General features: G+C 49.6%; 1 protein-coding gene across 19 annotated transcripts in view; it reads right to left on the bottom strand.

The window, feature by feature from the left end:
• The window catches only part of PCBP3 (poly(rC) binding protein 3), a 376369-nt gene that overhangs the window by 13774 nt on the left and 335805 nt on the right, over positions 1 to 26790 (bottom strand). For 10 of the 19 annotated variants that reach the window (XM_020973415.2, XM_020973418.2, XM_020973424.2 and 7 more), the window contains 3 exons: positions 26152 to 26211; positions 19906 to 19958; positions 14733 to 14902 (listed from right to left, as the gene is read on the bottom strand). In XM_020973415.2, the coding sequence (XP_020829074.1) occupies positions 14733 to 14902; positions 19906 to 19958; positions 26152 to 26211 (283 nt within the window). Of the gene's footprint in view, positions 1 to 10812; positions 11807 to 14732; positions 14903 to 19905; positions 19959 to 26151; positions 26212 to 26790 lie in introns of those variants that run through there. The other 9 variants (XM_020973419.2, XM_020973421.2, XM_020973422.2 and 6 more) reach the window with 4 other exon arrangements.

Genomic DNA, 26790 nt, shown 5'->3' with positions numbered 1-26790 from the left:
TCTTTTTTCTCTTTTCCAGGGGCAGTGACAGGGTAGAAAGAGGACAAAGAGACAGTCCTGAGGGTATGGGAATGTTAGCCGAGGAAGAGGAAGGGCTGGCTCCAGTCATCACATCCCTCCTCACCTCCCAAGGGGGGCTGCAGAGGGTCAGGGGTCCTTGCAGTCCAATGAAGGAGATCGCTTTAGTTAGGTTCTCCCCAAGCCCCTCACTCTGCCTCGCCCACACGGGGCCAAAAGCCGCCACCACGCGCACAACACAATGAAGTACTGGGTTCAGAACAGGTGTCTGGAAGCGTCTAATCAGAATCTATGGACAAGACCAGGATGCCTTGCACTGGAGAAAAATATTGTCATTGTGTCCATTTGGAGCACCCGGACTTACGTCCTTCCCTCTGCCATTTACCAGCTGTGTGACCCTGGGCAAGTCACTTAACCCTCGGCCTAAGTTTCCTCACCTGTAAAAAGGAAGGCTTGAACTCCCTGACGTCCAAGATCACTTCTAATCTTAAATCTTTGATCCTCTGGTCCATTCAGCTAAAATGCCAAGGAAGGCTTCCTCTAATTTCTGGTTGGTTATGGGAGTGGCGGGGGCTGCTGAGGGAAGGGAATCTCATGTTTCTTTGGGTTGCTTTTGAAACCAGGTATAGACAGACATCCTTCTGCACTTAGGAATGTTAGCACCAGAAAGGGCCGTGGGAAGCACGCGGGCCAATCTGCTCTCGTAAGAGAGGAGAGACAACACCCGGAGGGGAAGGGAGCTGAGGGTGGGGCCCCGTCTCTGCCCTCCTTTTGTCCATTGTCTTCCCCGCCCCCAATCATCACAGAGGCACCAGGCTCAGAGCTCCTCCCTTCATCCTGGGCCAGGCCTGCAGGCCACTGAAGGCAGCCCGGGGAGGGCTGGGGGGCGTCTCCCTCCTCCAATTACCCGAACTTTAAGTACGTGAGGGTTAGGGTTGGGGTTAGACAAGTTGCATTCCTCTGGGAAAGGGGAGCTCCTTAACGGGTTGGGCTGTTTGACGGGCGGGGCTCCACTGGTTTTTTCTGCGTACACCAATGGCGCCTAGACCTGGGGTCTGAAGCCCATAAGCACCTGATAAGGGTCTTTAGCACAGAGTCACAGACTTCAAGCTGGAAGGGATAGTTATTCTGACCTCCTCATTTTACATAGGGGGAAACTGAGGCCACAGAGGCCGATTGACTCGTCCACGGTCCCAAAGGCAGCCGGCCACACAGAGAGTCAAGGCCCTCTGATCCCCAGCCAATGAGTGTAGACAAGCTTTTCACCGTATCACGGAAAAGCTAGGTTTCTGTGGTTGTGTGTATCCCCACCGCAGTTGAGTCTCCAACCACCACAGGCTGGTGGGTAAGATCACATTGTCTCATATTAATGGCTTATACGAACACAGCATTGGAAGGTTTGCAAAGTGCTGTTCACACATCACTTCATAATCCTCACCACCCCCCACTCCCCACCCCCCCCATGAGGCAGGTCCAGAAGGTATTATTAACTCCATTTTACAGATGGGGAAACTGAGACCTGTGGCAGTGAAGTCGCTTACAAGTGACAGGATTCGAACCCAGCTCTTTCCAGGACACCATGCTGCCTAGCTTTTCCTCTGCCTTCTGAAACAGAATGAGTAGACAAAGTGTGTGATGCTCTCCCACAGTGAGAGAGCTGCATCAAGTCACACAAGGAATGGGGTTCTCTCTCTCTTTTTTCCTTCAGAAAATAGAAGGGGAACCCCCCCCCCAAATGATTAAACTCCAAACCTACCCCACCTCTGCAGCTATGGACAAAAGAAAACCCAGAACCATCTGTCTGACAAAATATGGGGACAGCCAGCAGGCAGCTGAGGGACGCCACAGAGCACCAGGCCTGAGTTCAAATCCAGTCTCAGACACTCACTCACTGGGGGTCCCTGAGCAAGTCACTTCACCTCAGTCGGCCTCAGTTTCTTCACCTGTAAAGTGGGGGGTAATAATAGCCCCCACCTTCAGGGTTGTTGTGAAGGCCAAATGAGGTAACTATCCAGCATGCAGCGTAGCACCCCGCCCAAGTAAGCGCTGTGTAAATGTTCATCGTCATCATTGTTATTATTATTGCTATTAGTGTCGTTATTAATGTGCCAGAGGTTTGGGGAGAGACCAGCACGCCAACGCATCGTCTGTGGAGCCGACGTGGTCCACTCCTTCCGGAAAGCAACTCGGAATTAATTCAGAGCAAATAGCCAAATCGACCCCATCCTGCGACGGAGGGCCGTTGTGCTGAGTGGATGGCCCAAGGAGGTCATTGCCAGAAAGAAGGTCCCCCAGATGCGAACTCATGCCAGGTGGCATTTTTTAGGGTGGTAAAGCCTACTGAAGGCATGGCATGTGGACCCACCAGACCATTACAGAGGCGTTTTCCCACCACTAAGGTTCCCATTCTCACCTCTGGCCTGGCTCCCCAACGGCTCCATCCTTAACACTGGACATCTTACCACTTCTAGCCTGTTTCGGACCTACCTGCTCCCTGGTCGTCTCATGCCTGGCAGGGAGCCCAGAGTTCCTCCTCTGCTGCCATCTCCTTCTCCCACCTTCACTCTGGGAATAGCAATCAAATCATCCCAATGCCAAGAAAGGACGGGTCAGTGCCTTGCCTTGGGACTCCTTTCACCATCCCTGCCACCACACATAGAGGATGAAGTCAGTAGAAGCAGGGGGACAGCCTGGATCGTCACTACAACGATGCTTCTTGCATGATCAGGCAGCCTAGCGTAGTGTTAAGAACACTGGGTACGGAGCCGAGGGACTTGGGTTCAAATCCTGCTTTGCTACATACTTATCATGTGTACCTTGGGGAAATGACTTCCTCCCTCCAGCCTCAATTTCCTGAGGACATTGGATTGTAGAGGCAGCTTGGGACAGTGGAAAGACATTAGACTTAGAGTCAGAAAGACCCGAGTTCGAATCCTACCTCAGACACACAGTGTGACCCTGGGCAAGTCACTTCCTCTCTCATCCTCAGTTTCTCATCTGTAAAATGGGGGTAATAACACCTACCTCCCAGAGTTATTGTGAAGCTCAAAAGAGGCAAAAGATGTAGTCAGTCAGCCAATAAACAGTCACTGAACACTTACTGAGCACCTGTCACATGCCAGGTGCTGCACTGAACTCTAAAGATACCCAAAGAGGCAAAAGATGAGCCCTGCCCTCAAGAAGCTTCCAGTCTCACGTCAAAGCTCTGCAGCCCTTAAAATGCTAAAGAAGTGGGAGTCATTCTGCTGCTCCTATTCCCACTCCTCTTCCTCCACGACCTCTCAGGACCCTGGGAAGAGTCACAATGCACTTGAGACATTGGTCCTAAGAGAGGTGTTCATGGTGTGTCTACACTGGCTGGGAACAGAGAACAGGCTGTGTAGTCATTTCCAGAAGGCCTGGAGCTCACGTTTCTCCTTCCTCAAGGTCAACAAGAGCCTTGAATGTCCTACAGAATCTGTTCCCGCAGCCAGTGAAGTCGCCCTTCCCACCTCATGTCCACTGACATCCTCCCCCAAACTGACCAGGTGACCTGGCACCCAAACCACCCTCTTTCTGACCCGCCTCATCCAGAAGCAGCTAGAAAACCCTGGTGGAGACGCACTCAGGGCTGCCCTGGGTCTCAGTGTGGTGCCCACAGGCACCGAGGTGTGGAAGTACACCCTGAATCTCATGTCTAAATAACCAGACCCCAGGCCCGGCCCCACCTGTTCTGGAGGGGAGGCCAGCATTGGCCAGAGCTTGCCACCATGCACCAGGACTGAATGCTGGTGGGCAGGACCCTGGGGCATGCCGTCACCAGATGCAGCCCAAGCTGCCTTGCCAGGGCCCCACATCTGCCTGCAGAGGAAGCGCATCTACTGTTCCTGACAAGTTGGGCCAGCCAGAGCACCCCAGTGCCGTGAGCTGAGCCCGGGGGTGGCCAATGCAGAAAAGGCTCCTTTTTCAGAGGTGGCCAGTCACTGACTGGGTTTGCCAGACGCACTGGTAGACACCCCCCCCCCCCATTTCTTCTGAGCAAGGGTTCTACTGGAGAGAGTGAGCCATGAGGAAACAAGAGTGATGTCATGGAAATGAAAAGACCACCGTGCACCATTAAATAAATTAAGGTAAAAAGAATGGGAAGAAATCCTCAGAAGTTTGCTGCCAGCAGATGGGAACAAGGCTGTGACTAAGAGTGGGTAAGTCACCCTAAAAGAAAGCCGTCTTCTGGACTCGGACTCTAGAAAGCCTGGGTTTCAATCCTGCCTCTGACACTTCCCAGCTATATGAAGTTACTTTACCTCTGGGGGCCTGAGTTTCCTCATTTGTAAAATGAAGGGGCTAGCTCCACGGCCTGGAGGTCCTGGACAGTTTGCCTTCTGTGGTCCCGGGGTCCTTAAAGGGGAACAAAGACGTCGCAGACCTCCAGATCCATGCCTTTCCCCACAGAACGTCACCAAGCTCCAGCAGGCAGGCCCCCCCTGTAAACGCAGAGAGGTTTATGGCCCAGCCAGACAAACCCGCATCCTCTGGGAGGACAGATGTTCTCCCAAGCAGCTGAGGCCATCGCGCTGTTCTTAGAACGTGCACGTCAGCAGCTTTGCTCCAGGGACATGGAGGCTGATTTGGAAGAGGGAACCGGCTCTCTGGGAGAAGCTGCTTCCAAAAGGTCATTTCTTGAGAGCAGAAAAGTGCCCAAGCGAACCTCATTCAAATCCTCCTCCTCATCAAGGAGCAAGTGAGTCATGCAAGGCAGGCTCTGATCACAGCCCTGCTGGTGACCCCGCCTGGACATTCTCTAAGGTTCTCGATGCCCTTTCAAATCTCTGGCACCTAGAACTGAGTACAAGTCTCAGGGTGGGGGTGGGGGTCTGACTGGGCAGAAGACAGTGGGAGTCCTCTTCCTGGGGGCTATGATCCCACACACTTTTTGAACTGCTTCATTAGGCTGGTTTCTCAGGCTGGGCTTGTGGTCCATCGGAATCCTCAGGTCTTTTTCAGATGAGCTGTTATCTACCCCTTTCTCCCACCTTGTCCCTATGAAGTTGACTTTCTCAACCCCAGCATGAGACTTTTTGTTTATCTTGGTTAAATTTCATCTTACTGAATTCAACCCAACATTCTAGCATGGAAAGATCTTTTGGGGTTTGCTTTCCCTCCTACCTTTGGGTCATTTGCTCATTTGGCAAGTCAAGGGGATAAAAGTAGGGGGGATTTTAGGAGAGCCTCACCCCACTTCCCTTCTGACACATAAAAGAAAGACCTTCCAACCTCAGATGGCAGACTGGAGCATTGAAACCCTCACCAAAAGTGCTGAGGATACGTGATGTCTGAGATGTTCCTTCCAGCCCTAAGACCATATGAGGTTGAGAGTATAGCCCTACAGACATGAGTGACCAAGAGGTCAGGGAAGTCTAACCTCTCACCTACTGAGCCATTCCCCTTCCTGAAGGGTCAGTCTGGAGGCTCATCGATGTCCACTGTGATGCCGGAATCCCTCCCTCTCCAATGTCCATTAAGTCAGTCACCAGGGCCGTCTGCCCCCTCAAGAAGCCCTTCCCTTAGCTGCACATTGTGCATCTGGGCTGTGTTGACTTTTTGAGCTCCGGAGGCCTTTGCAGGATTGCTTGAGTTGTACTGGACTTTAAAAAGCTGCTGCCCTGGGAGAAGAGAGGGCTGACCAGGAGTGAGAAGAGCTGAATTCGAATCTCGGCTCTCCCACTTAGCACGTATGGCACCCTGGGCCTCACTTTCCTCTTCCGTAATGTGAAGGACTAGATGGTGTCCAAGGTGTCCTTCAGCTCTGGGTCCATGATTCTAGGATGGCTTCCTAAAAGAGAACTCAGTCCTTCCTGAGCCTCCAGTCATCTTCGGCCATTCAGACCCAGGGGGGCTTTGCTCACTGGGGCACAGTGTTCTCTCCTGATTCTCAAGGTCACACGGGTGAATGTGGACCAAGGAGGGTGGGGTGAGGCTTCCCAGGCCTCTGGGCTCCCTGCAAAGCAATGCCATCCTCCTGCTTAAGGTGGAATAAGAGTAGGGGCCTTGGCTGACCACCATGGAGACTAGGAAAAGCAAGTGGGGCATTGTGGGGCATCTCGGTGGGAGAAGAAAGGGAGAGGCAGGATTCAACCTCAGAACCGGATCTGGCTGCTGGCTGCCCTCAGACACAAAATCATCCTCATCCTCACTAGCAGATTATGTGATTGTTGTCCTTTGGAATGCTCAGGGACCGAAAGACTCATTTCATCTTGTTTCACATGCTTGGTGAGATGAGACTGGGCAGCCATGTTTAGACAAGGGTTTACCTGAAAAAGGATCTGGGAGTTTTAGTGGGCCACAAGCTCGGTGGGACTCCACAGAGTACCATGGCAGCCACCACAGCAGAGGCTATACTAGGCAGCATTAGGAGAGGTGTGGAGTTGAGCGTGAGGATGGAGGGAAGTGATGGTGGAGGCTACACTCTGCCAGGAGCAGCCGTATCTGCAGATCACGTCCCTTCTGGGCACTACCTGCTTTCCTCGTTGAACACCTGCAGGCACCTAGCATAGAAGGAGGAGACATGCCAGGGAGGGGACTGATGGAGGGAACGGAGGATTCTCAGCCTGGAGAAAAGCCACATCTAAGAAGACTGTCACATGGAAGACAACGAGCCTCCTTCTGGTTGGCGCTGAGGCAGAGCTGAGGCAGTGCGGGAGAGGGGAGGACTCTGCAGGGGGAGGATTTTGTCTCAGCCTAAAGAGGAGTTTCCTCTATGTGTAGGTAATGGTATCGGAGTGGGCAGGAATGGCCTGTAGCTGGAATTCTGACCGTGGAGGCTGGCCAGCCCCTTGCAGTAGAGTCCACAGAGGCGTTTCCTCCGCAGGTGCAGGTCACACCAAGTGGCCTTCTGTCTAACTCGGAGATTCTGTGAGTCTGTGAAAGGGAGGGGGGTTGCTTCCTGCCTTCTTTGGGCCCACTGCAAAGGAGCAGAGTCCTTTGCCTGGTAACAGCTATCAAGAGATCAGAAAATCATAGATTCAGAGCTCAGAGGGACCGTGGAGACCATTTAGTCTAATTTTCATTTTACAGGTGAGGCAACTGAAGCAGAGAAGACCCTGACTAGTAGTATAGCAGAGGGTGGTTAGATGGCCTCTGAGGTCTTTTCCTGCCTCAAGCTGCAGGAAGGAAGCTTAGTACATCAGAAGGTGCACTGGATTTAGAGTAAGGACACCTGGATCCAAATCCCATCTCAGCCACTTGTGTGGCCATGGGCCCCAGTTTCACTATCCATAAAATGAGAGGACTGTGTCTTTGAGACCCTTCCCAGCTCTAGAGCTGATCCTAGGACCCCTCCTTGCCTCCCTTTCCTCCTCTGGAAAATGATGGGGAGGAGGGGAGGAGATGACCCCAGTCCATTCCCACAGTGGAATATTTTATGGTTCAATGACTGATGTAAAATGGCACCAGCCAGCCATCATGTTTGAGTCACGCTCCAAGCTGAAAAAGATTACATTGCTGCTGAATGCCAGTTCAAGTTATGTGCCCTCTGATGGCGCAAATTGCAGCCTCTCTAACCAGTCAGCACAGGGTATTTGAAGAGGCTCTTGGCCAAGAATTCATGGGATTTCAGGAGCTCTAGTGAGGAGCTCCTGGGCATGGCTGCACTGGTCCTCGGACAGCAAACACACATACCACCCTGGGCCCCACAGAAGCCTGGCTAGCTTCAGAGGACCCCCATAGGTGATACTCCACTGATGGACGCAGCTGGACCGAGCCCGGCGACCCTTCAGTGTCATGGTGAGGCGGCTGAGGAAGAGGAGGAGCTGAATGTGACAAGGGAGAAGATGGGAATTCCAGAACACTGGAGACAGAAGGACCTCAGAAGCCATCTAATCCAACCCCATGTGGGCAAGAAGGGTCTCCACAACAGAGCCCACAGGGCTTATCTATCCTTTGCAGAAGACTTCTGAAGATGAGTGGAGTCCACACCCTCCCAGGGTGGCCTGTTCCACGGCGGGACATCTTCACTGTTGGGATTGTGACAAGGCACACTGTCCCCCTCCTTCCTTCCTCTGTGGTCAGGAACCAAGCAGAGCAGGCCAGCCCTTCTGATATCTGAAAACATGGAGCACCCTTCTGCCTCCCCAGTCCTCAATCCGGGGCATTTCTTCAAGGCACCCACCTCTTAGCTTCTTTGGCTCCCAGGTCCAACCCTGACCCACTGTGGGTTTGTGTCCTCTTGCAAAGCACCAACTCTCGCCTGCCCCAGGCTTTCCCAGTCCGCTGCTGAGCCAAGCTCTCCCAGCTTACATCACATCTTTGAGCCCCAGCATAAAACTCATCATTTATCTTGACTAACATCCATTTATTACATCTAGCCTGACTTTTCAGCTTGATGAGATATTCTGAATGCTAATTCTGGCTCCCAATGTGTCAGCTCTCACCCGCAGATTTGTGCCATTAGCATATAGAAGCACGAGGTCTATGCCTGTATCAAAGATGCGGAGGAAAAGGTCAAAGCGACAGGATCTCGTGCACATCCCTGGGGCATCCCACTACAGACCACCATCCAAGCTGACCGTTGATGAACACATTCCATCAAGGGTGATGCGTTGGGTCAAGAATTCTTCCAACCATGTCTCCATCTGCCTCAGCCTACTGTTCTCTAACCCATCTCTCTAACTGTCAAATGCTTCCTTAAAACTTAGGTAAACCCTATCTACACCAACCAAGGTTGGTCTGTTGTAGACCAGGGAGTCCTCTGGGCCTCCTCAGAAGCTGCACTTCTGGGTTTGTGGCTTGCATCCCTTTGGCATAAGAGGTAGCATGGCATGGTGCATAGAGAGCTGGCCAGGGAGCCAGGAAGTTGTGGGTTCTAGTCCTGCCTTTGACCGCTACTGCCTGTGTGCCCCAGACAACTAAGACTGGAAGTGGCAGAGAAGAGGGTGTTGACTTGAATTGGGGGAGGGGATTTTCTTTCCAGGGAGTTCCCTATACCAATGAAGTCACGGGTCCAGTGCCTATCAATATCCCCTTCCCTTAGGAGCAAATAGAGCTGAGCTACGTTTTGAACAATCACAGAGAGTGGGAGAATTGGGGGTGTTTTGTGTTTGCTGGCCCAGTGCCTACCATGGAGGAACCCTGAGTGTATGTAGAATGTGTCGGACGGATGCAGCCAACACTACTGACAATTAGAGGATCCTGGGACTCTTCCTTTTATTGAAAAAGCAGGGCCCATTGTCTCCAACCCCTTTGGGCTTTTCCCACCCTCCAGGATCTTTCAAGACAAAGCTCAGGCATTTGCCTTCTCAAGGAAGCTTTTCCCGATCCCCTCTACTGCTATTTCCCTTTCTCCCCAACCACTTTGCATTTTGCATCTTATGTTTTATTTGCATTAATTCTTTTTATGGTTTTTTTTCCCTCTAAATACTTAAATATGTGCCCCCTGTCTCCCCTAATAGAATACGAGCTCCCTGAGGGTAGGAATTTTTCACCATTGTATTTGTATCTCCATACTTCCTCCAGAGTCTGCTACCCTGGAGATGCTTAATAAATACTTATCAATTGAGCAGTTGAACGAAAATCACAATGGATGCTTTTCCTACTACACATTTTCTTTCCTGCCCATATCATAGCTCTCTGTATCCACAGTTTACTTTCTCTGCTAGACTTCAGATCCCTCTTGTCCCCAGCCCTAGTACAAAAAAGTCTTTGAAGGTGCTCAATAAATGTTTGTTGAAGGAATGGAAGGAATTTTATTAGTAATTACCAATCAGTTTGGTTGGCAAGCAAATCTCCCCAAGCAAACCTGAATCCCTTCTCTGGTATGTTCTAGGGATGCAAATGTGTAGAGGGGTTCCCACCTAAGTCCCCAGAAGGTGCTTGGGGGGCATTTTGAAATTAGGAATTAAAGGGAGAGACCCTTGTCTAGGAGCTGGTGGGAAGCAAAGGGAAACAGCTATTTGTAGAAGGGTGAGCTGGCTTGGGTGGACACTGCAAAGAGTCGGGGAGGAGAAGTATGATGAACACAGGGAACAATAAGGTTTCTAAAGCAAGAAAAGGACAAGAAATGTATGGGGAGGGATGGAGGGAAAATGGAGGGATGAAGTGGAAAGGGAGAAAGGGGCGAAGGAGAGGCAAGGAAGTGAAGGGAAAAGAAATGGGAGAGAGTGACTCACTTGTGCCAACTCTCAAGTCAAGGGCTCAATCTCATTTAACACATCCATTGATATGGAGGATGCACTCATTGATATCAAAGGAGAGGCATCAGGCAAAGCTTTGCCAGACTGAGCTAATGCCATGTTTTCATTACATTGTAGCATGTTAGTTCAGCATACAATAACATATTTTATGTAAACTGTTTTTGGAAAACATTATTTTTCAAAAGGGAAAAAACAATATTTGGTTAAATACTGAAAAAGGGGAAATAAGGAAGAGAGTGAACTTGAAAAAAATGACCAAATCATGTTCTTCAATACTAGTGGATCTTGTTAGACCCAACAAACAAGCTTTATGAAAATGGGGGGCCTTTGTAAGAAGATTCTCCCATGGGCCCATATTGGGTGAGGGTGAAAAGATGGAGGATGTGCAGGATTCCATTTGAGACATTTGGAGTAATTTAATAAAAGGTTAAACAATTTCTTGGTGGGTAGTTTCTGCCTCAAATGGAACCAAAAGTAAATTTGTATAGTTTCTGTTCATAAACCTTAGATTCCCAGGCCAACCATGGTGACCAGGGGTAGGGCATGGAAGGGTGGCATGATGAGTTCACCTAGGGAGCCCCAGGAGGGAGGGAGAAGGGGAAGTGAACAGAGAGACAGAAGTCAGGGCTCATTGGTCACAGAGCTGCACAGACATTTATTGAGTACAAACAACAGCAAACACAGCAGGCTCACAGAGACTGGAGCGTCCTGAGCTGGATCCAAAGAAAAGGTTCTTGAGAAGTTATTGTCTTGAGAAAGATCCCAGCAGTCCCTGTGGATCCTAATATCATTTCATTTCCCCCCTCCCCAGCCCCAGCAAACAATTTCCCCATTAAAAAATAAACCTGACTTTCTCCCCTTGCTCTCATTAATACTACAATGGCTTGTCTGGACCCTGCCACATTGGGAAAAGACCCTTCCTGCATGGGCTCCATTGGAGATGTCTGGAGGTCTCCACTGGTCCCCACACATTCTACTTCCAAAATAACAAGGGAAAAGCCATGCCATGGCTTCAGGATATAGGTTGGAGGGTAGGAGGTTAGCCAAGACAAGCAAAGGTGGGGAGGGGTGGAGTGGCAGGGAGGTGAAGGACGGGAAGTCATAATGGATATTGGAGAGTGAAGACATAGTGCAAAGCAACCATAGCTCTAGAGGATGGATTTGATTATATTCTAGTGGACATGGCATCCAAATGTCAAATCAAACATTAGAACATCTAAGCTAGGCTGACACTGAAGGACAAGCTTTCTTTAGAAACAGCACAATTGGGACCATCCCAGAAGGTATTTAAAATAATCAACACCACACGTGCACCCAAAGCATGGACAGACCTGAAGCATCAATTAAGAGCTCAGGAGACATCAGAGACAGAGGCTGGAGCTAGTAAAGAAATGTGCATGTGTGTGTGTGTGTGTGTGTGTGTGTGCACGCAATATACAGAGAGAGATATAGGTAATATATGCTTCTGTTAGTAAAGAGGTTGAGGGGAAGGGAGGACAGTCAATATACAGATTGTACAAGCTGGGTGGAGTGCCACTGGCTGAAGAGGGTCGGGTGATGCAGAATGGAGGATGATGGGTAGAAATTAGAGTGCGCCCATTCCAGTGACCTCAGACGTCAGCCTAGAATAGACAAAGGCAAAGAGAAAAGGGAGAGGAAAGAGATTAGAAATGGAAACCCACACAGGTTCTGGGGATACGGGCAGGACACTTGGGCCATCCTTTGCCCTGCTAACATGGCTACTCATTTCCCAACTATTAGACCAGGAACAAAGACAAGGATGAGGCCAAATTGGAATAGTGTATCTTCTACTCTCTTCCTGACTGGCTCCTCCTGTGTGTCTTGCACACACAACAAAGGGCAGGATGTGCATCTACCACACCTGAACAGTGACAACAACAGGCTTCAGTGAACCATCAGGGAGAACTCACAGGAGGCAAATTCCAAGGGAGCTCCAGAAAGACCGGTGGGGCATATGGGCTGTAACCTGGCTGTGTTGCCTCCTGAGACCACGAAGCAGCTCCCGAGGACTCTTTCTGCCTTAGGACTATCTCCACTTCATAATCCCCCATTAGATGATATCTCAGGTTAGCATGATAGAGGGCTGCTATCAGATGGGGTGGAAGGGTGTTCAGTGAGAGGTCCCAGAGGGAAGGGGGTGGCAGAACAGAGGATTCCTAGACATCGACAGAAGAAGAACTTCTCTAGAAGAGACCAAAACAAAACCTGCTCCTTTTTGAGTTTCTTATCCCACTGATAAGAGATCCATACTCCAAGGTCCAAGAAGCTTGTGGTCTGTGATGGAAGATCAAGGCTGGCTGTCATATGAAGATGTGTTAATGGGGTATGGGTGAATGAAGAAAAATGGAAGCAGATTCTCCTTTTAATGACAGTTTCATAACCTACATTTCTCAGTGCCCTCCACTAACCTCTCATTCTTCCTGTCTATAATATCATACAACAGTCCTATAACAGAAGGGGTGAGGTCTAGGGCAATTTTGGTTAAGAAGCCAGATAGTCTCAGGAATCAGGGAATCTAGGCTTAATCTTGGCTCTGCCACTTTATGACCTGGAATAAAATCCTTTTTAAAAAACGCATTGCCTCTATAAAAAGCATGGGTGGGACTACATGGTTGCTTACATTCATTTCAACTCTAAAATAACAAAAGTTTAAGAAACTTGACTTCTGGTGGCAGAAGGTGAAGTAGAGTTATTTACTGCAGCTGAACCGATCCAACCATCAGCCTCCATTTCTGGCTCTCTTGTCCTGTTTCTAGGGTTATTTAAAGAGACATGATTACAGCTGTTCCTCCAAAGAGTCTTGCTCATGATTCACTGTCAATCCTGAAAGGTTCTATCAACTCTGTAGCTCAACAGCCTTAAAGCAAGGATTATGCTACAGGCAGCTCCAAATTCCAGCATTTTTGCCTACAAAGTAATCGTGTTCTTCAAGAATCCCAAACGCCTGCTGAGTTATCCAAAAAAAGTCCATTTTCACTTTAATCAGTTGCACTGTGCATCTGTTTGGATTCCGGTTCCCTCAATAGAAGCAATACAGGGAGGGCCACACTCAGTTGCCCAGAACAACCCATTCCTCAGCCATATCAACTGTGTGGGACTCATTTAGAGCCTTGTGAAGACATAATTTTAAAGATCCTTTGAGCTGTTCAGAAAACAATGCTGCTGGAGAATGGAGTATGGGGCGAATAAGTCCCTTGCTCTCTGTTATTGATCTGCTTTGTACCTCCCTGCCACCATGAGCACCTGAGCACCTCATTCAGGACTATTTGCATTTTACAGATTTCTCAGTAGAAGGTCATGCCACTATAGTGTCAGAGAAAGAGGAGATAGACATGCTTTCCATGGCATACATCCATCCTGGGTGAGCAGCCTCTAACTCAACTTTTCTAGTGGACTACTTTCTAGTATTTTTTTTTTAATAGAAAATCAAAATGCTGCATGTATAGGAACAAAGACTTTTCCTGGAAAAATGTGTTTAGTGGAATGACTCAAAGAAATGGAAGCTACACGTTGGGGAAGCAATTGCCAAGTAAGACAGCTATGCCACACACATCGGGATATTCCTCCTAGGTAACAACAGCCTGTGATACATCCATTGGGATGAAGATGTCAGCCTCATCCTTGAAATATATCCAGGGTTTAGAGTGACTTGGGAATCTCTGGCTCCACGATGCTGATGTGTGTGTATGTTTGTGTGTGACAATGCAAAATCTCACCTAAGATAAGGAGGGAAATCAATATGTTGGGAGTGTTGTGCTTAAGCAAAGGATTGATTTTTGTAGAAATGGGGCTAAGGCCAGCCAATTTATGGGCAGGGGGTGGAGAGGGCTGAATCACTTTGTCTGACAAAACCTTTCCTGCCCTCTGTGTACTTGTGACTCAAATGGTCAACCAGTGAGCTGGAAGGACTTGAGAGAGCTGGAAGGATTTGGGAGAGCTGGACTGGCTGCAGGAGGCTGCTTAGGTGAAGAGGAAGAACAAGGTCTAGAAGTGAGAAGGCAATGTGGGAGAATGAGAAGCTGCCCACCAGATTGGCTTCTAGTGATCCAATGAGTGTTAAGCTTCCAGGAAGCTGATTGGAATAACGCATATTACATGCCAGCCAGGCAATGGGACTTCCTCCTAGCCTAGACAACTTTCCACATCAAGTTTCAATGAAAGGAATATTTCAAGACTGGGAAGGAAAGCAAACTAGATATCATGACTACCATTTAAAAAATGGCACCAGTTATCTCTAAATCATGGCCTATCATTCGTGGCTATTCATGATGGTAGAGAAGCTACTGATTGACAAGAGGACTGATCCGACATTCCACTTACTTTGAACATGGTCAAGTTTCAAGTCTCAAGATGCCTTCTCTTCCTGCCTATAGTACGGGGGCCTCTCCTGAATCTGGATCTCTTAGCCATGGAATGCTTGGTGCTACCATATCTTATTGCTTGGTTGTCCTTCCTTTGGCAGGAGCCAGCCCAGAGGACTGGAGTGGCAAGGGGGCGATACTCAAGGCTCCAGTTACCACTGCTCACCTGGCATTGATGAGGTACTGGGCAAGGCTGATGTTAGCTGGGGTTCCTGTGATGGTAATTTGGCGCTCCGATGACCCTTCTGTGGCGTTGGCGATTTTGATCTGTGCTCCAGACATCTGCCGAATTTCATTGATTTTGGTCCCTTGGCGTCCAATTATGCAGCCTATTAGCTAGAAAAAAGGATGGAGGGAATTTCTTAGAGAAGAATCTGAGGGAGTCCTCTCCTTGCCAGTAAGCAGGAACACACGGCCACAGGTTGCTGCATCTGCTGGCAAACTGACTTTGCTCTTTGAACCAGTAGGATAATTTAGTGCTCCTGAAAGAAAAAAACCCTGCCTGGGATCCCATTGGAACTGAGGCCACTCACCCCACAGTCCAGCAGGTATACCCCTAGCTCTTTCTCCTCAGTGGGATCTCCCATGGTTAGGACCCACCAAGCTGGAGAATTCTTGCTGAAGGGTGAAGCCTTGCGCCGTGGTCAGAATTCTTAAGGTGGCATTGAGCCCAAGTCCTTAAACCTCACTTTCACATGGGAACAAGGTCAGAACTGACCCTGGGGCTCAAGAGTTGGAAGATTGTGGGCCAATGCCTTGCTTCTGAGGAAAGTTAACTTAGGGTGAACTGAGTCACCAAAAACCCTTGCCTTTGGTTTGTGGATTCCTGACTAGTGGTAGCCCTGTATTTTCCTCCTAGCTTTCTCTTATTTCTAACAAAAGAGCAGATAAAGCCTCAAGTTCTCAAAAGATTCTGCACATCTGCCAGGCATCAATCACCAGTCAAACTGATAATCTGAAGGGAGGCCTAGGGAAGAGCTGCTTTCCCCAGAATCCAAGCTTAGGAGAAGCAAGAAAGGGAAGAACATGGTGAGAAGAAAGAAGTGGAAGCCAGTGGTCCGAAGTGGCCAGGTAAGGACACTGAGCTGAGGGCATGGAGATGAAAGCCCTCTCTCTGTAGCAAGTCTACCATCAAGCCCACCATCTTTGCCTCCTCTAGAGCTCTGTCCCTGCCTACCCACAGAGTTGATCCTGAGGGAAGAGAATGTTGTCAACTTCTGAAGCTGCCTCCCCTTACCTTCCCCAAAGTGGCCTGGTGAAGACCACGGCCGACAGGGAAGAGGAAGAAATGAACAATACACAGAGACTTCAAGAAGAGCCCGGGGCCTCCAGGAGCCACCAGAAGAGGAATTTCCTGTTTTCTACTCAGCAGAACCAACAGTGTAGGAAGAAGAGAAGAGGCCCTTAGCTTATCACCAAAGACAAGAGAAATTCATGAAAGGGAGGAACACACTAGTCTTCTTTTCAGCTTTGCCTCTGATTCCATTTTCACATCTCTATGATGGGGACAAGGGCATCAATCGACCTTTGGGAAGTCTGAAGAGTACCAGCCTAATGACAAAGTGTGAGGACATTTAGAAATTCTAGTGAGAGCTCCTGTGGTAGCATCAAGCCTGATCGGTGACCTTGAAGAGAGAATTAACCTCTGAGCTGACAGAGGGGAGATTGTAGAGATAATGCCAGATCTTGCAGTAGAGATGAACACAGGGGTCCCACAGCCACAGACCTTGGACTCCCTCCAGAGGTTTGCATTTTGTTCATACCTGAAGCCTTTCTGGTGTCTCTGCCAGAGACCAACAGGGTTGTGAGTCTGTTCAAGACTGGCACTCTATACATGCCTGCTGCTATCAGGTGCCCAGGCCAGGGCCCCTCTGTGAGCCCCAGAATTCTGGTGGGGCTGGGCACACAAGAGCCTGGGGCAAGCCCTCACCCTGGGAGGAAGAAGCCCCAACAATGACAACGAGGAGCCCCTCTCCCCAGGCACCAGGGGCTGCAAGTGCGGGAGGCTTCTCCTCCTGCGGCTGCATCCAGCCTTGGTTGTCTCTAAAGCTCTTTCCTTGGACACTTAAAAATCTTTCCACTCACTCAGATCCTTTGCAAGGGGCCTTTGCCTTGATCCCCTCAATCACCAGTAATGGAGCATCTGCAGAAGTTGCGCTTTCATGGCTTTGTGGCTCTTCTCCAATAAGCCGCCTTTGAAGCAATTTTTAAAACTATCTTTTAAAAGTTCTGTTTGCTCTTTTCCAAGCAGCTCTTCCATTTTGCCCCTTATTTCCTCCTTTTGATCACCAAGTCTCTGATTGGTTTTTCCCCTGTGTTTTCTCCACTTCCTGGGCTATTGCCTCTCCAAGCCTCACCTCCTTGCCTTTCTGCTCCCCACCATCCTTTGTCTGTCCAGCTCCCTCCTTTCTCCTGGGTGTCTGCAACTTCAGTGCACACTTTTCCAAATGTGAGCAGCAGGTGCCACCTCTCTTTCCACTCCGCCTCTTGGGAAGCGGGCTTTATCGGATACAGTGCAGTCCAAAGAGCAGCGTGGTGCAGTGGGTGGAGCTGGCCATAAGCCAAGAAGACCCAAGTTCAAACCCTGTTTCAGATACTCACTGGCTGTGCAAACCTGGGCAAGAAAGTGCCTTAACCTCTCAGTGAGCCAAGCAACTCTGTGACTAGAAGGGGAAAAGAAGGTAGTGGTCTGCACATTAGGACAGGAAGCTTCCTCATCCAGGCATTCCCTGGGCCAATGAAATCAGAGGGCTAGTAGAAAAAGAAAGGAGAGGAGGGTAGAGAGGAGAAGGGGAAAAAAGGGGAGGGGAAGGAGAGAGGAGGGGGAGAGGAGGAAGGGAAGGGAGGAGGGAAGGAGTAGGGAAGGGAGAGAAAGGGAGAGGAGAGGAGGGGAGGGGGAGAGAAAAGGAGAGAAGAGGAGGGGAGGAGAGAGGAAGAATGATTAGGGGAGGATGGAACAGGAAAGGAGAGGAGAGGAGGGGGACAAGAGGGGAGAGAAGAGGAAAGGAGGGGACAGGAGAGGAGAGGAGGGGGAGAGGAGGAAGGGAGGGGTTAAGGAGGAGAGAGGAGGGGAAGGAAAGGCCAACAACAGTCATAACAAAGCACGAAAGAAGTCATTCCTGGTGATGGAATCCCTTCTACCTAGGAATGCAGAACAGGTGTAGCTTGTAGACAGTGGCCTGGGGCACTTCGAGGTTCTGGGACTTGTCCAGGCCCCCACAACCTGTATGTGTCAAACCCAGGGAGTGACAACAGGTCTTCTGACCTCAAGCAAGGGATTTCTGTTCAGCCACAGTGGCTCTAGAGCCTTGCCTATTGTCTCCATCATTCCTAATTTATTTAGACAATCGTGTTTTGGTCCAAAAGAGCTGGCGAGTTCCTTTTGCTTTTGTTGAACCATCCATTTCAGCCTCTTTCCAATTCTGAGCACTGGACCTCTGAGAGGATGGCTGCTCTCCAAAGACACATGGCTGTTTAGAAAGGCTTGTAACTGATGAGAAGGAAAAGGTCAATTACCTACCCCATGTGCTCCCTTGACTCCCTCCTTTGGGACCCCAATCCCCGGCACCTCTCCAGTCATCTCCTCATTACATGTGGCATCTGGGGAGGCAGCCCGTGCTCACGTGTGATGGCATCGACCACAGTAATCATCCTTAGGGTAGACACAGCCCTTCTTCACTGAGCTCTCAACTTTTGGGAATCCGTAGGTACATGCCAGATAGTTTATGCCAAGATTCAAATGAGCCATTAAAGGCAGCCCCACATCCTGATGTCTCTTAATGGGAAAAGGAGGCCTCAGCTCCCTCTTCCCAGCCCCACCGTCATGCCTAGCACACCAGGGCAGGTCAGGGTAGGGTAGGGGAGATTGTGGGTGCTCTACAGATAGAGAGAAGGGTGATCCTGGGCACTGCTATGAACATTGACAAAGACAAACTTTAATTGGGCATCAGAGTGATGGTATCAATGACAGTCAAGGCAGAATTCTTCAACTGAAAGAAGCCCAAAGCTGAGGGTGCTTTCATGATCTTTCAAAGGTCAAGCCACTTTAGGGGAGATCTGGCAATTCATGACTTTTGATCACCACTGCCTCCCCTCCCTCTCTGCTCCCCTGGCCTTCCTTACCAGATGTCCACAAAGGCAGAGTCCTATGCCTTGCTGTCGCTGGACCTATGTATTTCTTTTCTCTTTGTCAATCTGTCTCTGTCCTATTCTCTTTGCCCCTGCCTCTGTTTATCTCCCATTCTGAGTTTTTACCACAGTGAAAGGAAAACTTTCAGATTGGCGGGGTAGATTTTCTGACTGTTAGGGGACTCCCAGTGACATCAGGACTTACAAAAATGTTTGCTTGTAAATCATCCATTCCCCACAAGTAGAAGAGATGGGACATGGAGAAAAAGTCTGGTATTGACCCCTTTCACGATTACTCAGACTCATGGCCAAGAAGAAATCTCAGGATATTAGAACTTGTAATTGAAGATGCTAAACATTTAGTGGGAAAGGACTTGGCCCACACCAGTCCCTTTCAGAGGAAGGCAACCATGAAGATGGTGGACCTCATGTCAGATGAAGGGCAGTTGGAGGTATGTTTAGCCTAGAGAGAAGAGTTGAGTGAGACACAGACACTCTCTTCCCACAGCTAAAGGCCTATCCTTTGGAAGTGGCATTATGGATTGAAAACCAAGAGTAAATGGTGGAGATTGCAAAGATGTAGCATAGCTTGATTTCAGGGAAACCTTCCTAACAAGGAGAGAAGGCCTGAAGCAGAAGGGGTGGGAGCTGGTGGGCTTGCCCTCCTCGAGGCATTCATGCAAAGGACAGATGAGTGGCCACCAGAGATGGGGGAAGGGTGCTCCTTGGTCTGCTGTGTGTGTGTTGGACTGGGTGGCCGCTCGGGACCCTTCCCACTCTAAAGATCTGTGCACCTCCCTGCAGATTTGGAGTGAGGACAGCTGAAGGACTTTTGGACCCCTCAGTTCTTTGACAGATCTGGTCTCCTTCAGTGCTGAGGACTTCAATCCAGCCTCTTTCATGAGCACTAAATTCACTTTAAATGCAGATAAAGGAAGAAGAAAAGATGGTCAAGATCTCAAAGCAAAACAAAGCCCAGCTAAACCAGTGGACATGGCCACAAGCCAGTGGGTTTACCCCACTTGTCCCACGTGCTTGTTTCATGGTGGGCCAGTGCTTAGCTACAAGGTGACCTTGAGTTAGGCGGCCCGCCAGCCAGCCAGCCAGGGCTGGCCTCTCTGCCTCATATCGAGTGCCCAATGGAGCGCCCAATCACACGTGACCCTCCCTCACACACGGGCACACAGAAGAGTCAGAGAGGCGATACTCACATCATTGGGAATGGTGAGTTCATGAGTACTGGCCGGGGGACTGGCATCCAGACCTGGTCACAGGTAAGGGAACATGGTTACAGTATGAAGGAAAACCACACCTTGTCCGACATTGGGAAGGAACAGAGACACACACACTGATCACACATGGAGCGGCTTGTCTACAGGGGAGGGAGGGAAGGTGCCCATGGGGGGAGATTCCACAGAGAGAGAGCCTGAGCTGAGGAAGCTCAGTGTCCAGGCCCGAGCTGGGGATTTGGGGACTCTTCCACCCTCCATTTCTCTCTACCAAGTTATTATTTTTCAAATTTAAAGGAGTCACCAAAGCCAGGCAGGGACCATCTCCTTTACTGAGCTGTTGTTATCACCTGCCTTCCTTAATCTCCATCAGACGATATCAGACTAGTGTGAGCTGCTGAGAAAACTTCCAAAACCCACTTGGGAGCCGTGGAACTAGGCAGCATCCTATGCAGAAGAAGTCACATCCTTAGGCCTGTGGAGACCCTCCCTTCCTCTGTGTCAGTGGAGGGTCTTTCACCCTCTGGCACTGGGAGCATGTCCCCACAGTATCCAGCAGTGCATGGCTGTGGCTGGGAGGTGCACCAGCAAAGGCCACACTGACCACAAGAACAGACCAGGCATGAGGGGAAGCAATCAGCTCCAAAGGGAAGCCACAGCCTTCAGAACACACATGTGTCATTGGTAAGGCTCTCTCTACTAGCCAAGGTAGATAGCTTGTTCTTGTGAGTTACAGATGCTACTGGCATACAAGCTTGCCCCGATACCAACTCTGAAATATATGGAGAAAGCAGGGAAGGAAGGAAGGAAAGAAACAAGGAATGAAGGATGGAAGGAAAGAAGGAAGGAAAGAACAAAGGAGGGGAGAAGGCAAAGAAGAAAAGAGGGAAGAAAGGAAAGAAGGAAAGAAACAAGAAAATAAAGAAGCAAGGAAGGAAGGGAAAAAAGAAGTAAGGAAAGGAAAAAGGAAGGGAGGTAGGGAAGCAGGGAAGGAAAGAAAATAGGAAGGATGGAAGGAGGGAAGGAAGGAAGGATTTTATTCAGTTTTGCCCTGAAAGTGTAGAAAGTCAAATGTCCTTGGGTCAGCACACAGTAGCCATGACAAAGGGGTGCACTAGGCACACGGCACACTAACTAGCTGGGGGAATTCTGGACCCATGCCATCTCTCCTCTTTGAAAACCCAACTGATGCCTTCTCAGCCTGTCTTGATGGCCCAGTCAGTGAACATGTGGGAAGTTCTTTCAAAGTCAAAATCAAAATCAAGGGTGAAGAGTGGCTGGAATGGGCCTTAACACCCCAACTGTGACAGTTCTTGACAAGAGTTATCAAACAGCTTCTCTGAGAAGCTGTTTCCCACAGAGTCAAGCTTTTGTTTGGCAGCTGTGGCTGAAACGGGCCAGGAAAACTCCTGCCACTGTCTCAGTGGAAGGGAACTGTCTGATTGGCCATGATGTGGGGCTATGGGATTCCTACCAGCAGTAACAGTGGATGTTCAGTTGAACCCCAGCATCTATAGGGGGAGAAGGTTGGGGTCCACAGTAAAAACAGCAGGAGGAGGGGGGGGTCAAGGTTGTCTCATCAACATAATTCTACTTAGTTGGATAGGCTTTCCTAGACTCGAAAATGCCAGATGTCAATTGCCAGATGTTCCTCTGGCTCCTAAGTTCACACAGAGGAACCCAAGAGTGTCCAGGCTCATCACTTCCTCCTAGGAGGGCTTCATGTCCTCTCCCTAATGCCCCCCTGTTGGGGCTTCCACTAGAAGGAAGCTCTGCCAGTTTCCTGTGGAATTTTACCCAGGCATCCGTAAATATTTTTAGAAATGACAAAGTTAAGCCATCTTTCCTTTCCTTGGGGTTGGAACTTGCTGACCACCCAAATGGAGGGGCTATTGACCATGCATTGAATCCATCAACCAATGAGTCACATCTCCGCAGACCTTGAGCTGAGGAGATGGGCCAGGAGGTGGAGAGGAGAGGAAAATGGAGGGAAGGCAAATGTCAGAATTCCATCTGTTCAGAAGCCATTGATACTGTGGCCACAGCCCACAGAATTCCACACCAAAACTGACCTCACCTGTCTACTCCTACAGCCTTAGCATCATTTGCTCAGTTGGAAAATCCCTCTTGGCAGTTTGTGTCCCACAGGATTTCTGACAGGACAACATCAAGCTGTCAACACAAGAGTCAGAAGAAAATTCCAAGAAAAGCCCTTCCAGGCTCAGCCCGAGTACCCCTGCCTTAGGGAGCCTATTCTGATCTCCCCAGCTGCCAAGTCCTCTTCCTAAATTGCTCTGTATCCGATGTCTGTGCACATGGTGTTTCCTCCTGATTATGTGTAAGCTTCTCCAGGGAAGGGGTCATTTTGGTTTTGTCTTTTCAGGCTCAGAGCCCAGTACATTAGGTACCAAACAGGTGCTCAATGGATTATTGAACTGGACATTAGGGAAGCAGGAGGCCAGCAGAGTGAGAGGTGGCCATAAAGATGCCCTGCACACAACTGACATGACCGTGAGCAGCCTGATTCCTTCTGCTTGAATGACTAGTTTGGGGCTGGGGTTGACTGAGGGTCACAGGTATGCTGACCCACCAGGGAAGCTCTCTGGAAAGGACCCAATGGCCATCAATTCCAAGCTGGAAGGGACCTTAAAGGTCATCCCATCCAAGCCCTCTCATCTTACTGACTGAGGCCCAGGGAAGGAGGTGACTTGACCAAGGTCACCTAGGCAGTAAGGGTAGAACCCAGGATCTCTGACCCCAATGTCCTTTTTCCTGCCGCCAGCTGCCTTGGAGAAGAACAGGAGGATCATTGTTCATGCCCTTGACTCAAACTCTGGTCAGCAGAGTGGGAGGTCCAGCAGGGTCAGGAAGCTGAACAGGCCTCAGGCACACAGCCCACACCCCTGACATCCAGGGACCAGCTGAGCTATGTGCACAGTGGGGAGGTGTGGCACTTTATTTTCTCAAGGATTTTGGCCCTTGTGGCTCTAGGGGTGAGAGAAGGGCTTCCCATAGGGATGGAATCAAGGGTCTTTGGAAAGCTGAAGAAAATATAGTTTTAAAGTGTGTGTGTGTGTGTGTGTGTGTGTGTGTGTGTGTGTGTGTATGTGTGTGTTAGAATCTTAGGGTCATATGGAATGGCTTTTATAGAGTCCTCTCACTTAACAGATGAAGAAACTGATGCTCATGGATAAAAAGGGAGTTGGCTTACCCATGAGGCATGTTCTAGACACAGAAGAGCCAGTTCACATTGTTTATGGGCTCAAATACTCCAGAGAAGCTTGTATTTAATTTGTATATATTTTGTAATTTATCTTCCTATTTGTCTGTCCCTCTATCTGCCTATCATCTATCTGATCATCTAGCTGAATGTCCATTTGTCTATCATCTGTCTGTCCATCCATCTATCTATCTATCTATCCATCCATCCATCTATCTTTCTTTCAACCTACTTCCCTATACATGCTGTCTCCCTCCTATGAATGTTGGTTCCATGCAGCATAGAATGTTACATTTTGGTCTGTTTCACTAGTACCTAGCACAGAACCTGGGACAAAATAGTCATTTAATAAGTGGTTTTGATGGTTTGATTGGTCTGTGATTTCATCAGTGAGAATGTTCTATGCAGATCACAAGCTAGCCTTGATTGACCATCCTGGGCAACTCTTGTCTCTTCCCTCCCAGAAGTGTATCACGGGGGGGTCTACTCCAACAAGCTGATTTCTCCTGGGATCACAGTATGGGTACCAAATATGTCATTTCTACCACTTGCCCCAGAATCAGTGTGTTAGTAACAAAGCTGGGATCTCAAGGGTGGCTATGAATGCGGCCTAAGGAATTTGCAGCTGATTAAGGGAGACATGCAGCCTCTGGAGGCCTCAGGGACAAGACTATCTGATGGGTGGAGTTTCCCAGGCCAGTGCTCTTGGGTCCAACATTAGGCCCTGTTTTTGCCATGTCTGCTTACATAACTAAAACGCACATAGCCTTCTGTGCATCCCCATTGTGACTCTTCACCATTGAGCATTCAGAAGTGTTTTCATGGAAATAGTTTCAATTAATGAGATGCAGCTCTTCATCAGCTTCCCAAGGAGCCATCTGGTTCAGTTAGGGGCAGAGCCTGGATGCCTCCCCCGAGCCTGACAGCTGCCTCCCAGCCTGGAGAACGGGAGCGCTGTCAAGTCTGCTCAGTCGCACTCATTTGGTCAGCGGTTTGGCGGCTGCCCTATTGGCAGGCACCAGCTCGAAATGCATGGAACAATTGGAGTCAGTGGCCCCCTGGAAGATCATGCTGAGGGTTCCCAAAAGGAGGATTGGGGGAGGCCCTGAGTGTCCACTTCAGCTGAAGCACTTCCTAGCTATGTGTGACCATAGGGAAGGCCCTTCCCCTGTGAAATGGGGAAGACAAAGCTTATATGGCCTGGATGACAAGGTTGTTGTGTGGGGAACATGGCGCAGTGGTGATTGTGCAGGGTCCTGCCGGAATGCCAGGCTGCTGACCTTGAACAAGCCCCTAACCTTTCTGGGCCTCGGTTTTCTCCTCTGTAAAAAGACAGGGTCAGACTAGACAGCCTCTGATGTCCTGTCTACCACTAGACTTGGGTTCTATCGAAAGCACTTTGCAAATGGCGGTGTGCTAGAGAAAGCACAGGAGCTGCTGTTATCACTGTGAAGAGAGGGCACAAGTCTCTGCCTTGAAGAGACCTGGCTTCTTTCTGCAGCCCAGGGAGCCACCCATTAAGAAATGCCAAGCCCTTCGATCCAGCCTGTCTAGACTGTCTAGCTTGTCTAGATGGCCTCATATTTATCTCTTCAGTCAGTGACCCAGGAAGAAAGTCTATGACCAATAAGGATTGTGTTTCCATCTTTCAATCATGGATTAGAAACCTCTCACTGTGTGTGTCTCCCTGTGTCTCTGTCTCTGTCTACAGACTTAGAATTTAAATTTGGATAAATCTGCCTTAAAACAAAACAAAATCTTTTTTCTCAGGAATCCTTGAGGGTGAATATGTGGACTTTGATGACAGTTAAATGAGTGTTCTTTCCTGATGTCAAAGAGGTTTAATAAAGCTCCAGCTGTCTCCCTAACCCCTGACCCCCTGAAGCCTTCCGAGCTAACTTCCAATCACTAAAATGCTAACAGGACACCCTTTCCTCCCCCTCCCTCCACACTGAACCCTGCCGCTGCTGCCCCTACCCACATTCCATCTCTTGTCTCTCCTTTTTTGGAGTCAACTTGGGAAAGCCCATTCCCCTGCAGCTGATGGGGCTGCCCATCACTAGACAATTGGGGCGGGGCTCCAGCTCAGGAGAACCTCATCCCCCTGATGATCTGATGGGAGGGGAAGTGCCTTCCTGGGAGTTTCACACTAATGGTGCAATCTGAGGAATTCGAGGGTCTCTCAGGCACCTGTAGTTTAGAAGAGACCATTCTTTTTCCCTTTCGTGATCTGATTTCAGGAAAATTAAATTGTCCAAATACAACCTTTCATTCCCAATGCTTATTTGGCATTGTTGAGCAAACATCAACCTTGAAATGGGTCTGGGCCATCATCCGGTCCCTCTGCCTAAGCAGATCACAGCCCTTCCTGCCTATTTCATCCTTGTTCCCCTAGAAGTTTGAGGCTGGGGCCCACCTAACGTGTTAGGAGTCTCTCTCTGGGTCTTTCAGCATTCATGGTCACAGTCACATAGGAACAGGTGAAAGGGAGTTGGGCCCCAATCAAACCAGGTGTCTTCAGTATCAGAATGCCACCCTTCATTAGCTGCTCCATGGAATGTCCACAAACCCTAACGTGACCATTAACAGTCTGCTATGCTTGGGCTCACCCTGAGATGGGTGTCATGAAAACCCAACAAACTACAACCAAAAGCCTTTGAAACACATGGGGCTGTGTCTGCAGCTGTGGGAAGGGGAAGGTGTGGGGGCCACTATGGGCTAAGTGCCAGTACACAAGATGGGAGCCTGAGTAGCAAGGACTTTCACTCGGAAGATAGTGCAGATGGAACCGGGGTGATCAGATTATCATGAGCCTGGGGCCAACCTCCCTGCCCTCAGAGCCATGCACCCCAACTAGAAGCACTAGGCCTAGGTGCTTGTGAAAGGCAAGAGGGCCAGACCGAGGGGAAGATGGCACTCTGGGGGCCACCGTCCTCCTGAGAGCCCGACTCTGCCCAGGGCGTTACTGCAAGGAAGGAGTGCTCCTCCCGCCGGGTCCTGTGCTTTACCTGGCGACTGGCCCATCAGATTTTGAGCTTCATCGGAGGAGTGCAAAGGCAGCTTTTCTCCTGAAGAGCAAAGAAGAAAGAGATTTAAGGCTTTTGCCCTCAAGGAGATCAGCAATGTCATTCCAACTAGGGAAGCTCAAAATATGATTGATGAAATGGCCTCGTGATCCTCCCAAGAAACTGAAGGAAATGCTCTCCTGCCACTGTCCACCCCCCACCCCGCCTCCCGGGGCTGGGCTGGGGTCGGCATGTCCTCGATGGCCCGTGGCAGACACAGTGAGGGATGGACTGCTCTGATCAGAACGTGCCTTCAATCCTCGGGCTGTTCCTTCACTGCTTGGCTAGCGTCTGTCTGTCTCCCCCTTGCTCTCTCTTTCTGCCCTTTCCTTGCCTAGATTGTGTGGTCAGGCACTGGCTCCCTTCTGCCCTTCCTGTGAGTGCCACCCAGTAGCCTGGAGAAAAGATCCTGGCTGATGAGACTGGGGGGAAAAGAGGGCAGGAGCTCTGGTGATCGGGAAGAGGAGATAATTCTCAGGGACCCAACTAAGGGAGCTGAGGAAGCCCCCCAAAGTATCAAAAGCATATCCTCCGTTCTGCTCTGGGGAAGCCCTGACGGTCTACGCAGGGTGGTCTGGGTCG

Source organism: Phascolarctos cinereus, unplaced genomic scaffold (genome assembly GCF_003287225.1).
Source record: "Phascolarctos cinereus isolate Bilbo 61053 unplaced genomic scaffold, phaCin_HiC Scaffold_5;HRSCAF=322, whole genome shotgun sequence".
NCBI classification, from domain to species: domain Eukaryota; kingdom Metazoa; phylum Chordata; class Mammalia; order Diprotodontia; family Phascolarctidae; genus Phascolarctos; species Phascolarctos cinereus.
The sequence above is the reverse complement of the archived record's forward strand: the minus strand, read 5'-3'. Positions and strand labels throughout refer to the sequence as shown.